The sequence below is a fragment of the Rhipicephalus sanguineus genome, chromosome 4 (genome assembly GCF_013339695.2).
Source record: "Rhipicephalus sanguineus isolate Rsan-2018 chromosome 4, BIME_Rsan_1.4, whole genome shotgun sequence".
Taxonomy (NCBI): domain Eukaryota; kingdom Metazoa; phylum Arthropoda; class Arachnida; order Ixodida; family Ixodidae; genus Rhipicephalus; species Rhipicephalus sanguineus.
The window spans coordinates 113,303,908-113,318,452 of record NC_051179.1 but is presented as its reverse complement, the minus strand read 5'-3'; the positions used below and the strand labels follow the sequence as shown (position 1 = coordinate 113,318,452).

At 43.9% G+C, this 14,545-nt stretch overlaps 1 protein-coding gene across 1 annotated transcript in view; it reads right to left on the bottom strand.

Annotated features, from left to right (window-relative positions):
* The window catches only part of LOC119390586 (aldehyde dehydrogenase 1A1), a 34,835-nt gene extending 24,482 nt beyond the window's left edge, over positions 1–10,353 (bottom strand). The window contains exons 1-2 of the mRNA XM_037658181.2: positions 10,164–10,353; positions 4,117–4,221 (exon numbers count right to left, since the gene is read on the bottom strand). Coding sequence (XP_037514109.1) covers positions 4,117–4,221; positions 10,164–10,202 — 144 coding nt within the window. The 5' untranslated portion in view covers positions 10,203–10,353. The remainder of the gene's footprint in view (positions 1–4,116; positions 4,222–10,163) is intronic.
* Positions 10,354–14,545: the final 4,192 nt, after the last annotated feature.

Here is a 14,545-nt window from a genome sequence, read left to right as displayed (position 1 = left end):
TTTTTTTTTCATCCTTGTCTATTATAGCGAAGAAAGCTTCTTTTAAACCCCCGAATATAGAGTTGCAGGTAACCATTCAACATGTGTCTCATCCAACTACGCTGGCCTCAAAATAAGTGTAGGAACTAAGCTTGTATAGAGTCGTTAGGAGCCCATTGTTCTCGGTTTAGTTTCGCAAGCATACGCTGCCTTCACGCGGCACACAAGGTTGTAAAGGGCCATGCAGTGCTGAATAAAAATATAATGGGAATTAGTACGGCGAATGCAAGGGACTGCTCGAGCATCTGTATATTACATGTTGTAGACAATGCATATCGGATGTTTATTTTGCGCAATAGAAAAGTTTTAAGAGCGTCGCCTCTGCCAGATAGCGCGATTGTAGTCGTTCGGCTTGTTTACTCCGAGCGCCGGACATCTCTTGCGCCAAAAACCGAACCACACAATGGACATATTAAATTATTACTCAATACCCTTTTATTTAGCACCTTTCCAGCTTTATTTCAACGTACGAATCCCTTTGAATTCAGTAGCCCTTTGAATTCAGGAGTCGTATACATTTTCAAGGAATTTAGAGACGCCGCTTTTGAAATATGGTCATTTATGTACTTCAGTGCACAAAACAAGAATCGTTTAACAGGAACTGTCGCTGGAGCCAACGTTTGGACTAGTGGACTTTTCTTCGTCATGGCAGCGACTGACGAAGACAAGTCCACTTGTGAAAAGGATGGCTCCAGCGACATTGCCTTTTCAGCCATTCCTCATGTCTGCAAACCTCGAACTTACCTAAACTTCTGTCTTGTATGAATGTACAATACATTTTGGGTTAAAAAAACTAACTGGAAGAACAGTTATAAGCTGCAGCAAAAGGGATAGTTGGGCTAGTTGGATGGGGTTCATACTGAACAGCGCAAAAAAAAAAACGAGACACAAAGAGGAGGCTGCACAACACGAATCAGACAGATAGCTGAAGCCTTTGCTATCAGCAAAAATGGTGACACGTGTGTCAGCACTCCATCGATCGCGTTGCTATACTGCGAGATGGCTTACTTGGACAATACTTAATTTTTCTGTATGCCTGCAATCTCTTGTCATGTGCTTAGGGTGCGCGCGCATCTCTGTTTCTTTCCTTTCTTTATTTTTCTTTGTGCTTGAATAAAGAATTTAGTTGTCAGTCAGCGCTCGTGTTGTGCAGCCTCTTTGTGTCTCTCTCTCTTTTTTTTTTTTTTGCGCTGTTCAATATGAACAGTTATAAAGGATGTCTTATGTCGTATAACTCACACCCTCAAGAAATCGAATTATAGCCTCGCAATCTCAGCGGCTGCAATTCAAGTGCAGTGTGTATAGCAAATTAACGAAAATATATTTCATCACATGTCACCCTATTATTCGTTGGCGTGTATAGAGTTTCCATGCAAGTAATCATTCGCCGCGTACAGCAATCACGTCAGGATCTACACTTGTACTGTCTGTCATAGACTATTTTAAATTCTGCATTGCTTTAAATATATTTAAAAAAAACATGACATAGTTACGGAGCTCTCCGGACGTGCCCGAAGGACACTCGGGGTCGACTAAACGTTAGTTGAACGCGCTGTGTGGCCTCATGCTGTATTTAATGTATACGAAGGACAATGCCTGCGTGGCTCCGCAGCTGCGCAAACTCGTCGCAATGCCCGCCTACACGTCGCATAATACAGACTGAAGTTTGGCGAAAGGAAGCGAGCGCATTTCAGTGTCGCTGGAAAGGGTGCGGCAGCAGAGGCCCACCCAATGTCATAGTTACAGTTATACGAGATGACGTGACGTACAACCTCTAGCCGAACGGCAGCGTTCATCATGCCTGCTACGTGTTCCTGATGGGCGCGTGTAACCTCATTCCACTGCTTCCTTTGTTTCCAATCCTAGAATTCATCCTTGAAGTTCGTGAATTCGACACACATCGATGGGTCAAGGAAAGCACACGGGGCCATTAATTGTTGTCTAACTGTAGTTTAGTAATTATGACCTAGAATGAAATGAACTAAGCGGACGAAAAATCACCCGTTCCTTCGGTGAGGTGCCAACCCACCGCATTCGAAGGTTGTGGGTTTGGATCCCACCGACGGAAAGGGCGATCTTATTGTCCACGTTAGTTCGTTTCAATCTACGTCACAATTACCACACTACTGTCAAACACAACAAACAGCGTCCCCTGTCGCGACATTGGCCTAAATGTCTGTTAGATTCATTTGGTGGTGTCTAACAAAGAAACGACCTCCTCGGAAAAACTGCCCTTTCGTTCATCAATGATGTGTGACACTCCCTCCGTCCCCTTCCCACACGCACCAGCGCGTACCCACACTTCGAGCCCTCTGTGTATGTCACGCAGTTCATGCGAAAATTCCGAATGCCCGAACTTTTAAAACTATTTCGCAGGACGGCCACTTACGTGCGAAATCATGCGATGACTAATTTTGACACCGCCATTCAACTGCAACGACATCTTTGCGCTCGTATTTCTCGCAACGACGATTTGTGACCACCCCTCATGGTGGTTATGATGTAGAATATTACAAAATCTCCCGCGTTACGCAATCGATGTGAAAGATGCAGCGTGTTTTTATTACGCGACACTATTACACGTAATGAAAATAAATTCCGTAAACAGGGGGTGGGTGCACGAGCCGACGTTTCGACAAGTGGACTTGTCTTCTTCAAGGTTGGAACTAAGCCTTGAAGATGACAAGTCCGTTGGTCGAAACGTCGGCTCGAGCACCCACCCTCCTGTTTACGGATTTTTTCCTCGCGAGCTTCCATTTTCCCCTTTCAGTCGTTTTTGGTCTACTACATGCTGTTGTACTTGAAAGTAAAACACGTGCTAAAGGTTAAAAAAAAAAGCTACCGTATCGTGCTCTCGCATTGCTGAAATAGCTAGTCGCAGTAGATAACAATGGAAGCAAGCAAAGCACGCTTTGAACCGACGCGGCCGGTTCAGTTGAAAATTCCACGCATTTAAGTGTCAGCCTTGGAGCACGCAAGAAATACGGAGACGTCACGATGGAAACGAAATGGCGCGTACCCTTGTAAAATAAACATCGAAGTACCGCTGCTCAATGCCATTTTCTGCGTCACGTTTAGGGAAACATTACAACGACATGTTGAAGCAGCGAGTCAGATCATATAAGAAGGCGAATGAAAACAAAAGCGGGAAAAAAAGGGGGTTTTGTAGGTCTGGGAGTTCTGAAGGGCGGCTGTAACACAGCAGCTGTTCAAAAATTCTGCGAGCTGAACATAACAGCACAGAATCTGGGGGAAAGTGCTCGTTTTTTTATCCCTTTAGCTTAGGTTTTATGCATTTATAACATGTATCTAAGTACACGTGGCCGAACACACACACACACACACACACACACACACACACACACACACACACACACACACACACACACACACACACACAAAAAAAAAAAGGACGTGTTATTCTTTATAAAGGAATCCGTCGCGTCCTGCCGAAGCTGCTTGTCGAAATTATACGAGGAAAAAAAAGAAGGAAGAAGCATGTCGCGCAGCACATGGAAATCGCGCCGACGGGTTCGGCAAAAAAGAAAAGAAAAAATGATGCATATAGGAAAGGAGTTACGAGGCATGGAACTTGCCCACAGTGAAGTTGGGCAGTTTTCATTGGCGCTGCCTCCAAGAACAACAGCCTAATGGGAATATTTAAATACTGGAGCATGGGAATGATGAGATCTCGAAACCTAAAAATATTACTGCAAGACCTAATGATCGTATAGTTGATGACCTCCGTCTCCTGCGATGTTTTAGTGTTCCTGAAAGTCTAAAAGCACTCTTCATTTGGTGTAAGCCATTGAATGCACTACTTCCCAGTGCGTGAACAGCACGTTCACCGAGAAACGATCTACACAGACAAGCAGGACACTGCGATGACCTATTTCTAACCATTCCGCCTTGTTGAGCTTAATCTCTTATGATCTTGTACGAAATTAAACCTGTACCTTATGATGAAAACCCATATAATAACTTGCTGTCAGTGCATTAGTGCGCCCGGCATATGGCCACTTTTGAATACGCTCATCAGCCACAGGCTATTCTCGCACCGTGACTGTAGGATCTCACCTTGTCGCCCTCCTGGACATCGGCGATCTTCTTCCCGGTCGCCGGGTTGTACGTCGGGAAGGTCTTGCCGCTCACGGAGTTCACGAACTCGTTGTTGATGAAGATCTGCAGGGAGAACAGTGGGAATTAGGTCACTTGTTACATAATTCGTATGGAGCAGCGAGTAGATAATTAAGCGCACATACAAAATCTTCAAGCCAAGAAGGAACCGACATGAAATGTGCACACAACTGTGCGAGCTCAAAGGGTTGTTTGGGTCCTGGATAAATGGTTCAACCCACTACAGGGGATGGCAGTAAATATGGGGCAGTAGAAGGCAGAAAAAAAAACTAACTTGGCAAACCAATGAGGATATTATAGTGGTGCTTTTTTATGAAATGCCACGATGGTGACACGTGTTTGTCTGCTTTGTTTTCCTTGCACCAATGGCGCACACCCACTGCGAATAATTGCCCAAGCTTCAGCACGAATTATATGTTATTTGGTTACGACTACAAAACAAGCGGCAAAAGTAAATGCCCTTGATGGAAAGGGAAAACCACCCTATCATCACTTTAAATTATAAATCTTCCAAAAGCCATCAGAAATTGTTCAACGCAAGTCAAGGATTCCCGTTACTCTGACCATGTCAGGAAGCCCCAAGAAAAAAATTCGATGATATTTGGGTACACAAAAGCAAGCTGGTTGATTGAAAAGAGGTGTTTAATCTGAGTCTATTCGTACACTTGAACTTCGGGTGAATCGCACAAGAACAGAACAGCGCAACCAGATGCACTAGTAACCTCAACGTGAGGATTGGAGTAGTATACCCTGTGTGAGCGTTACATATCCCATTCTGTTGCTGTCATAACACTCCTACACGACTACAAAGTAATAACTAGACGACTTAACAGAAAAACCTGAAGCAAACAATATTACATATTACAGATATTCTAATAATAATTCTTGGGATTTAACGTCCCAAAACCACGATTTGATTATGAGAGACGCCGTAGTGGAGGGCTCCGGAAGTTTTGACCATCGGGTGTTCTTTAACGTGCATCTAAATCTAAGTACACGGGCCTCAAGCATTTTCGCCTCCATCGAAAATGGGGCCGTCGCGGCCGGTATCCGATCCCGCGACCTGTGGTTCAGCAGTCGAGTATCATAACCACTGGACTACCATGGCGGGCCAAATTACAGATATTCAGGATCGAATGAAAAAAAAAGTGGGATGAAAACCAGGCTGGGGTTTACCTTACGTGTAACTCTATAAAGGTAGAGCCATGCTGAGCTTTGTCCTCCCTTGCGCGTACCCCAACAATTAATATTTACATAAATATACAGAACGAACACATCCGTCGTGGTAGCCTGACAGCTCGAGACTCGAAGACGCGGGTTCGATTCGCAGTCACGGCGGCCGCATTTTCATGGGGCAAAAATACGTTTGTGTTAGTCGGATACAACTTCGCAAGGCAGCGGCATTTCCTCATCAAAGGCGGATGAGCACAAGCCTGCACCAATGGGCGTGCACTCGGGACTGACGTCATGAGTGGGACGGCCGGTGGCTCCGCCTTCGGAGAACATCGGCGCGTGCATGAGCGGGACTATTTCTTTAGTCGCGGAGGCGATCGGCTGCCGCGCTTTGGTCGTCTGGGCGGAGCCTCTCCTGCCTTCTAAAGTTGTATCTGACTATAGTTTGTTGCACGTTAAAGAACCCTAGGTGGTTAAAATTAATCCGAGGTGCGCATACCTTGTAATCATACCCTGTTGTTGCCACGTAAAACTCAATAATTACGTACAAAATGCAATAAGGCTAAGTTTCTTTATGAAAGCTGTAGGCTTCGCTCGCGTTATCATTGAAGACTCAGGACTGAAGAGGTGATTTTATTCAGACCCAATACTTGCGCGCAGGATTGAGCAAAACAAACCAAGATACTGTTTCTATTACGGTAGTCACCTTAGAGTGATTTGTTACTTGTGAGGCAGGAAGCAATCACTGAACTATAAGAGAAAGAGCAGCAACAGTGCACGCATATCGCGTCTGCTATCACGACTCTTCTTAGGCACGCGTTCGTTGTCGCCCTCTTCGTGACCTTGCACGCGTGTCCCTTCAAACTTGAACGAATGCTGTACTCACAACATCCTCGTTCGACCTCGCTATCTTGGAGGCAAGTGCCCCAGACTATTGTTCCAAGCGACGCCGCCTCGTCTTGGGCATGTTTACACGACTTTAAATGCTTTCCTCTACCGGGGTGATTCGAGTGGGGGAGTGTATACCCGTTGTTTTATGCGCACTAAGGAAGCTTTTGCGAATTGTACGCTTGACTCTTACCTTCACAATTATAACGAAACTGAGAATAAGTGTGTAACTTTATTGCTGTCAACGCCCCGTATTTAAACTTTAAAGAAAGGGTCTTGTTTCGAGGCACATTTCTGTTCAACGTTCATTAGGCACCTCTCTCATCTGAATTACTAACGTTTGAACACCGTTTTATTGCGCATAATTATTCTTTCTTTTTCTGTTAATAAACGCGCGCTTTCACTGACGCGTTTACTGGTTTGTCTTAACATTTTTTTTTGGTGGGGGGGGGGGGGGGGGGGGGGGGAATTTTCTAATGGGTCGTAGTAGTAAATTATGTTCTTTTAGCCGATTCTCGACGCGTCTGACATTATGTTAAGTTTAATTTGCGCCTAGTTTATACATAACGCTGTTGTGAAGATGTATCCCACGTTCGCCATAGTATTATTGCAACTTCAATGACTTTGAAAGGTGTCAGTGCCCGTTTTGAGTGAATACTTCTTTCTCTAACAAGCAGGGCATCATATAACGCTCAAAGCGACGTATATGTATTAAGAATCTTCCAAAGACAGCGCAGAGAATGTGGATACGCGTAAGCTAGTTCTACTACCGGATAGTTAGATAGTTTAATAATAATAATTGTTGGGTTTAACGTACGAAAACCACGATTTGTTTATGAGAGGCGCCGTAGTAGAGGGCTCCGGAAATGTTGACCACCTGGTGTTCTTTAACGTGCACCTAAATCCAAGTACACGGGCTTCAAGCATATTCGCCTCCATCGAAAATGCGGCCGCCGCGGCCGGGACTCGATCCCGTGACCTAGTCCGATAGTTTAATAACGTCTTGACAATAGCTTGACAATTGAATAATGGAATAGCTTATCTGATCACGCAGTAATTGAACGTCGCACTTTTATGTTTTGGCATATACGGATGAATTGGTGTTTAACGTACAATAGGTCCGTTTTTATTGTTCGTCGCTTTCTTTTAACATTGAGCGTTGGATGGATCTGCAGTTTGTGTTTGAATGCCACTGTACTCCGTCATTTCTTAACGTCATTTGATACCATAGATAACCCCATATATTTGAAGTATTACGCCATTTTGATAGCAGAGCACCTGCCGTGCGCTTACCGAGTGTTATGGTGCAGTTGATGTACTGTTAAGAGAAGCCATCTATGATTTGGAAACAGTTTCTTACTGTTGTAAAACACACATGCGGGGCCGCAATTGCCATGTCATTTGTTTTACAGGAAGCGAAATAGACGGCACAACAGATGATATTTACGATTGTTTTCTCCTATACATAGCTCCAACGCAACTGATGTACACCGAATTGCAGGCACCATATAGACAACAGTTGTTGCGTTACTTTAATGGGGGCATAGACGCCAATAGCATATTACTTCGAGCCAGGCTGGGTCGGAATGGGTCCCCGTCGAGCGATCAGCGCAAATACGTATCAAGGTTAGATAGCAGCCGCATTGGAAAGAATAGACCTTTAATGCAAACGCTGCTGCTGCTGCCGCCGCCGTAAACTAACGCGCTTGGATGCCCCGTGTTCCTTTATGCCCAAGGTGAAGACGGGCGCGACCGCTAGGGACAACGCCGGTACAGCATAAAAAAGGCCACAGTATGCTAAAAGCAAACCTATTGAACTGACATGTCCAAGTTTACTCGGTATTTTGACACATAATGGAGATATTACGTCCATTGAGAGCCAACCAAAGGACAAGTTGCATTTCTTTGCTTTCGGTAAAAGAATAGCCCTGCTATTTGCGCACGATAGCACTTGGGCGCGACGCTATGTACTTCTCAGTAGGCATCCTTCTACTGCGTATAACAGGTTAAAAAGAAACGTCTCCGATCTAGCTGCCTCCAATATTTCCTGTCCAATTCCAGGGGCGGCGCCATGGGGACGGGGGGGGGGGGGCTCCAAATTATTTCCTGCCCCCCCCCCCCTTCGCCCCTCAACCCCACAAGAACAAACAGTCAAAATAACGCATAAGTTCCCCGCCTCCCTCTGGTTCATTCGTCTGCCTCATGTGTCCGAAGCAGACTTTCAGGTTAAGGACTTGCGCATCACGGGAACGAGGTGTTCAGGTATATCTACCTGAATGCCAGATGCTTTATTTGACATTAGCAGAAAGTTTAAACACAGCCTGTAAGCGGCTTATTGCTCTCTCATAGCTTAATTACCCAAAGAGGTTGATATTATATATTTCTATTGCGAGCAAACAATGGAGAAATTTAAGGCAAAAGCTGCGGCGAGGCAGCTTGCGGTGCCCTTAGCCCGAGCTTTCCGCGGAGGCAACGAGTCGTGCAGTCATTGCATCACGAAGCACGTCTTCAGAAGGAAGTTACAGCAACGTAATTAGGCAACGCAAGAGTTTTCAATGTTACAACAAGCAAATATAACAGCGGCAAGTGAAAATCATGCAAACGTTACGCTCCATCTGATCGAGCAGGCTTATAGCAACACATTGTTATGTATAAATACAGGTAAAAATTGTGCTTAGTTGGAATGGCGTTAACTGAGAGCTAGAAGAAATATTGAAAGCAGTTGCGATGTTGCGGTATCAACGGCAGCGTTATGAAATTAGTTCTGCGGTCTGGGCAGTTTATTATATGTCATGCGCAAGTCATAAATTCTCCAATGTGGTCCGAGAGTCGCGGTGAATGATACAGGTAATGGCAGCTTGAGTTATTCCACGAGATGAAAATGTAATTGACTAGATAAGAACACTTGACTAATCGTGTTTTCAACGAATTAGTGAACATATTGCAGTACACGAATTGAATACAGTATTTCACATGGCGCATTTACTGGGGATAAATCCTGAAGCCATAGCGCCCGTTTTCAGATATGAATACTGTAAATCTTCTAGACATATTCGGTAGTTCTACGTACCTTTTTAACAAGGGACATTTTTATGCAAGGAAGCTAGAAAAATAACTGAACACCAATACACATCGTCAAAGCGCATTTAGAAAGTTAGAAGGTGCTGTCATCTTTAAAATATGTTCCAAGTGAAAGACTTTCGATCTCTACGGCTACTAATTGTAAACTGAAATAAATACTACGAAGTAGCTAGTTTAGGAAGATGGTTTTTTTTTTACATCTTTTCGGTTCTTTCTTGATGTCTCCTACTAATAATTATACGAAAAGGTATACGTCAACTCAGTTTTCCCGTACTACGGAACGTTCAGCAAGTCTAACAATATGTGGCAAGAGCATATCGTAAACAATGCAAGTAAACTTTAAACCGCATAAAAAAAATCCGCTTTCTTAGTTGCTTCAGGAATGCGCGCAGTCAACGAAAACGCACAGATGGCTTCGCAGCAGGCGGGGAGGGGCGCCTTCGAAGACGGCTTTCTATGCACCCGTCGGCTCCGCAGAACAGCAGGAGATAACACGCAAATCAGAAAAAGACAGCATCATAGGTACTGTGTGTAGAACTATAGCGCGGTAACAATCCACCTCTTTCGCACGACAAGTTTTCTTCAATACTTCTAGACGCGGTGACAACGGCAAGCTGTTAACCGGGGCCCAGGTCTCTAGAGAAAGTTATAACATCAACACCAACAGCGGCGACAAGTTTGAAAAGCGAGAAACCGCCCTCGCCGCCGCCGAAAACAGCCGAGAGAGTGCGTCGACACCGGCACTCTGAAAGCCGCGGCGAGGGAGAAAAGCATGTCTGGGGACCGGCGCCTTCTTTTTTTTTTCTTCCTGCAAGCGCGGTTGCTTACACGGAACGGAAGCTTACCTGGGTGAACTTGATGGGTGGGTTCCTGTTTGGGGCCATGGTTGGTGTGGGCGGGAATGGGAGTCTGTTGCCGGACCTGTCGAGCTACCAAAGGACCAGAAGTCGAATGGTGAAGCAGACGACAGCGAGGGGCGGTTTTTATACTCGCCGCGATGTCTGCGCGGTGGCGCTGCTTCCGCTGCTGCTGCGGTCGGCGCATGCCGGTGCAGTACATGTGACGGCGATAAAACGAACGAGATAAAAAACAAAGTGTAGCAGAAAGAAACAACGCGAGACAGAAACAGTTAGTGGTGGAACTACAGTTGCCGCCACCTGTCGTTCTGTAAAAAAGATGCTGCGGCTTCCGAGAGCTGTGATGACGCCCGCGAGCGTTGGACGACCTCGAAGGCCACTCTTCTCTGTGTAGTGCTTTTAAGTCTTGGATGTGCTGTGTTTTGTTTTCTTGTTCTATTTTTCATGCTCTACAATAAGCAAGGTTACATTTGAATAATGTTATTATCTTGTGTTCTTTCTTGTCTCTGGAAAACATTGCAATTTTGTAAAATTAGACTGTATTTTATTGTTCTCGTGTATGCTCACTTTATTATGTATTCTTGAATTATGTTGATATATTGTTACTATATAACTGCTGTTGTCGCCAGTGATTGGGCCTGAGGCTTCGTCAAGCTGTTTGAATGGCAGCTTTTTCCGCCCACCACTTCGTATTATTCCACTATATTGACGCGAAAAATGAACGTCATTGTCATTTTCACTGTCATGATAGTTTGTTAGAGACTAATCGTCGCTGACGCGGCGAGGCAGCCAATACAAGTGTTACAAAGGCGCCACTTTCAAAACAGACCCGTATGCGATGGAAAAGTCGTACGTGTGATCGAATGTAATTTCGAGAACGCCCATTGTTATAATTTTGCTGCGGTTCGTCCTGCAGTTCAGAATCACTATCATTTTCAAGATGGCGACGGCACAGGAGCTCATGTCCCGAATGAAAACAAAGAAAGGGATTGAGTAATATCTTCTGTTCTAGTGAAATGAAACCTAATCAACTTACGCACGCGCATAAAGGCTTCGGAGCGAACACTGAAGGAAAATCAGCCCCGCACGCTTTTGATGTTGCCTTAACAATGACCATTCTTCCTGGAAAAGGGAGAAAATATTTTAAGACACGTTCTTTCTCCAAAAGGGACGCAAACTTTTATGGAACATCTTTAAATTTTAGACTGGAATTATCGAGGTGTGAACTTGAAACGCACAAGTTTGTTTATAACGCAACGGTGCTGCCAGCATCGTGACGGTTTACTGAAGTTTTGTAGTCTACCTAGTGATTAGAGATCTGCCAAAACTGAATGTCCAATACTACGCCAAAAAATGATTTATAATGTTTAAAATGTGCCGAAAACGTTGTGCAATACTTTTCCGTGGAGCACTTTTTGTGGTGGATGTCCTCGTACAATGGTGGCGCTAAGATTTTCTTTGGTATTTGTACGGCACATGCAACACCACTCAGAACAATTTTTTTTATTTATATATATACTGCAGTCCCAAAAGAAGACTATAGCAGGTGTGAACCACAGAAACATAGTATTCAAAATAGGCAAAACAACATACACTGCTTGGCTTAACAAAAGACTGAAAGTATCATAAAAAAGGTGTTCTTAGATTAGAGGTAACGCAGTCAGAGGCAATAGGCAAACGTAATACCTATTCGAAAACTCTCGACACAGTTACGCGTTTGCATCACTTGTTGAAAGTCGAATCACCGAGCCATTCATTGTGTCCGAACTGACTGTTCAATTGATTCTTCTTGCGCACCAGCTCGACCGACATACAACATAATACTTTCTGATTGTGCCTCGAGGGCTGCTAATTACCTTCTATCTCAATTGCACAATGTATGCAATTGAGATAGAAGGTATGTAGATGCATATGACACTATCAGGATGTGCGATGAACTCGCAGCAAGCCGTAGCATGAAACAGCCGCCCCTCTCTCACAACATTTGGAGCAATCATATCACACAGGTGCAGGCTGCAAATTATTTGCATAGTACGGATCCCTATACTTAGCTAAAAATTGACATCATTTTACGCTCACAACTACATTATTATTGCTCAAATTACGCAGCGAAATTTCAAAGTAGTATGGTCACAATAGCTCGTCATAACACATGGCGCTCTTTGCCTGTTTGTCGACAAAGTAAAAAAAAAAATCATAAGCGCCAGGGCATATTTGGAACCAATCTCTGAGGCTATATACTTAGCCGTACTGCAGATACCTGAATATATATATATATATAGCGATATAATCGCTATATATGTTAGAAACATCGCTATATATATTAGAAAGTAAAACTTGTTGTTGGGCTAGTTGGTACGTGCTTACTGAAATAAAAAAAAAAAAAAAAGACGCGTACCATCGAGGAAGAATTTAAGACAGAACAGAAAAGGTCGTTACTCAATACAAAAAAAGACACGTACCATCGAGTGACGCCAATTCCTGTTCTGTCTTGAATTCTTCCTCCATGGTACGCGTCTTTTTTGTATTTCTGTAAATACATTAGAAAGATTGCGTATTACAAAGGGCGTAGACGAAGGCTAGCTTGAAGATTATTTGTTCACAATAAACAAGGCAGGCAAGCGTGATCAGTATTATATTGAAAAAAGGCGAGCATAAAATGTACGTGATGCAAAATTTGCGCACACAAGCTGGAGCATCGCGTGCCGAAAAGATTTTTTTATTAGTCGCTGCATTGAAGAAGCGAAGGTCTGTACAGAACACTAATGATCTGTGCATTGTACAATGTACTAGTTTTGCCCAGCGCGCAGTAAAAATCATTAAATCGATTAACTTTGAGTGTATCGCAAGGAGCAACGATTTATTTTTTGCGGTATCTCATATGCTCTTATGAAGTCGGCGATGGTTCAGGTGCACACCTTCGCTAATTGACAGGTGCACCTACTCTCGGCGTTGTATCAGAAGCAGGACTTTGATCCCAGGGTTTGTGGGCGTGAATACTCCAGCCAGACAGGTCCTTATCTGGAGCGCGGATAAGACGCTGGAAAGTGCAGAAACGTGGAGTCGCGCTTATCGCTGTCGCCGAAGGGCTATTTTGAAGAACGTGTGTGCGGCGAAAGTAGCGCCGAAGCGACTCCGTACGTGCAAACGAGAGAAAAAAAAAGGTACACGTGAAGAAGTCTTTGCAGTGGAACGCGATCAATACGATCGTGTTTCAAACATTCATTACATGCCTCGCCTTGCGTTGCCCATGGATGAACATGGGTGACACGTGTAAATAACGCCGATCTCGTCGATGTGTGTGCGAATGTGTACCAGTAGCGCAAATTGAGATAAAATAAAAACGATACAGTGCCTTTCAGCTTTTCGATGTTAATTTCCTTCTACACGTTGCAATGGTTCGAATGTTTATGACTGTATGGTGAGATATTAAGAATATTCTACACAGTTGCTTAGCGAGTGTGGAGTTCTGCTGAGATAGGTGTCCCAAGTTTGTTTCCGACCCCGGAGGTCGCATTTCAATAATGACGAACAAGCAAGCAAGCAAGCAAGCAAGCAAGCAAACAAACAAAAGAACAAACAAACAAAGTTGCGGGTACTTTTAAAGAACCCCGTATGATCAAGCATATACTGCAGTTTCTCACTACGCTGTCTTTGATAGTTACATCGGTAGTTTTTCCACATTACAAAAATTAAAGTCGAAATGCAGGTGAAGTTGGGCGTGCGCTGGTTATTTATGTTTCGGAAGTTGAATGGTGAATGGGGCGTTTTTTTTTTTCAAAAATAAATAGCAGCGAAAGAGACATGTGTTATTATAAAACTAAATGGCTAGATACGAATTTCAATACTTTTCGTACACACATGAACGTTTGCTCTCCTCGAATTGACGCGACGTTGTTATTGATTTTATGAAATGAACCCTTAAAACTTTAAATTGGCGTCCACAGGCAAATAAAAGTTTTTAATTCCATCTGGGTATACCCAGAAAGAAAGCCTATTTCTAAGCGTATGACACATTTATAAGAAACGAACGAACTTATTTTAACATGTGTTACAAAAAAAAAAAAACGGTAATGAAACGAGTGAATGAACGAAAGGACGTCTGAATGTACTTGAACCTGCGTTACCAAAAGGAACACACACAGAAACCGAAAGCAATGTTCCAGTGCTAGAACCTGAAACGGAGAGCTTCTCAGCCGAGTGGACGAGCGCGGTGTCGTAACCAACCACGGCAGCCTAACCTGTACGATGTCAATATTTGTAAGTGCACGGGCAGTTTCAAGCCTTCTAAGCGTGTTACCTTAAAATTAACGCATATCGGATTGAATAAAAAGCAGCATTGAATGGTATAGGAGACACGTTAACCTGAA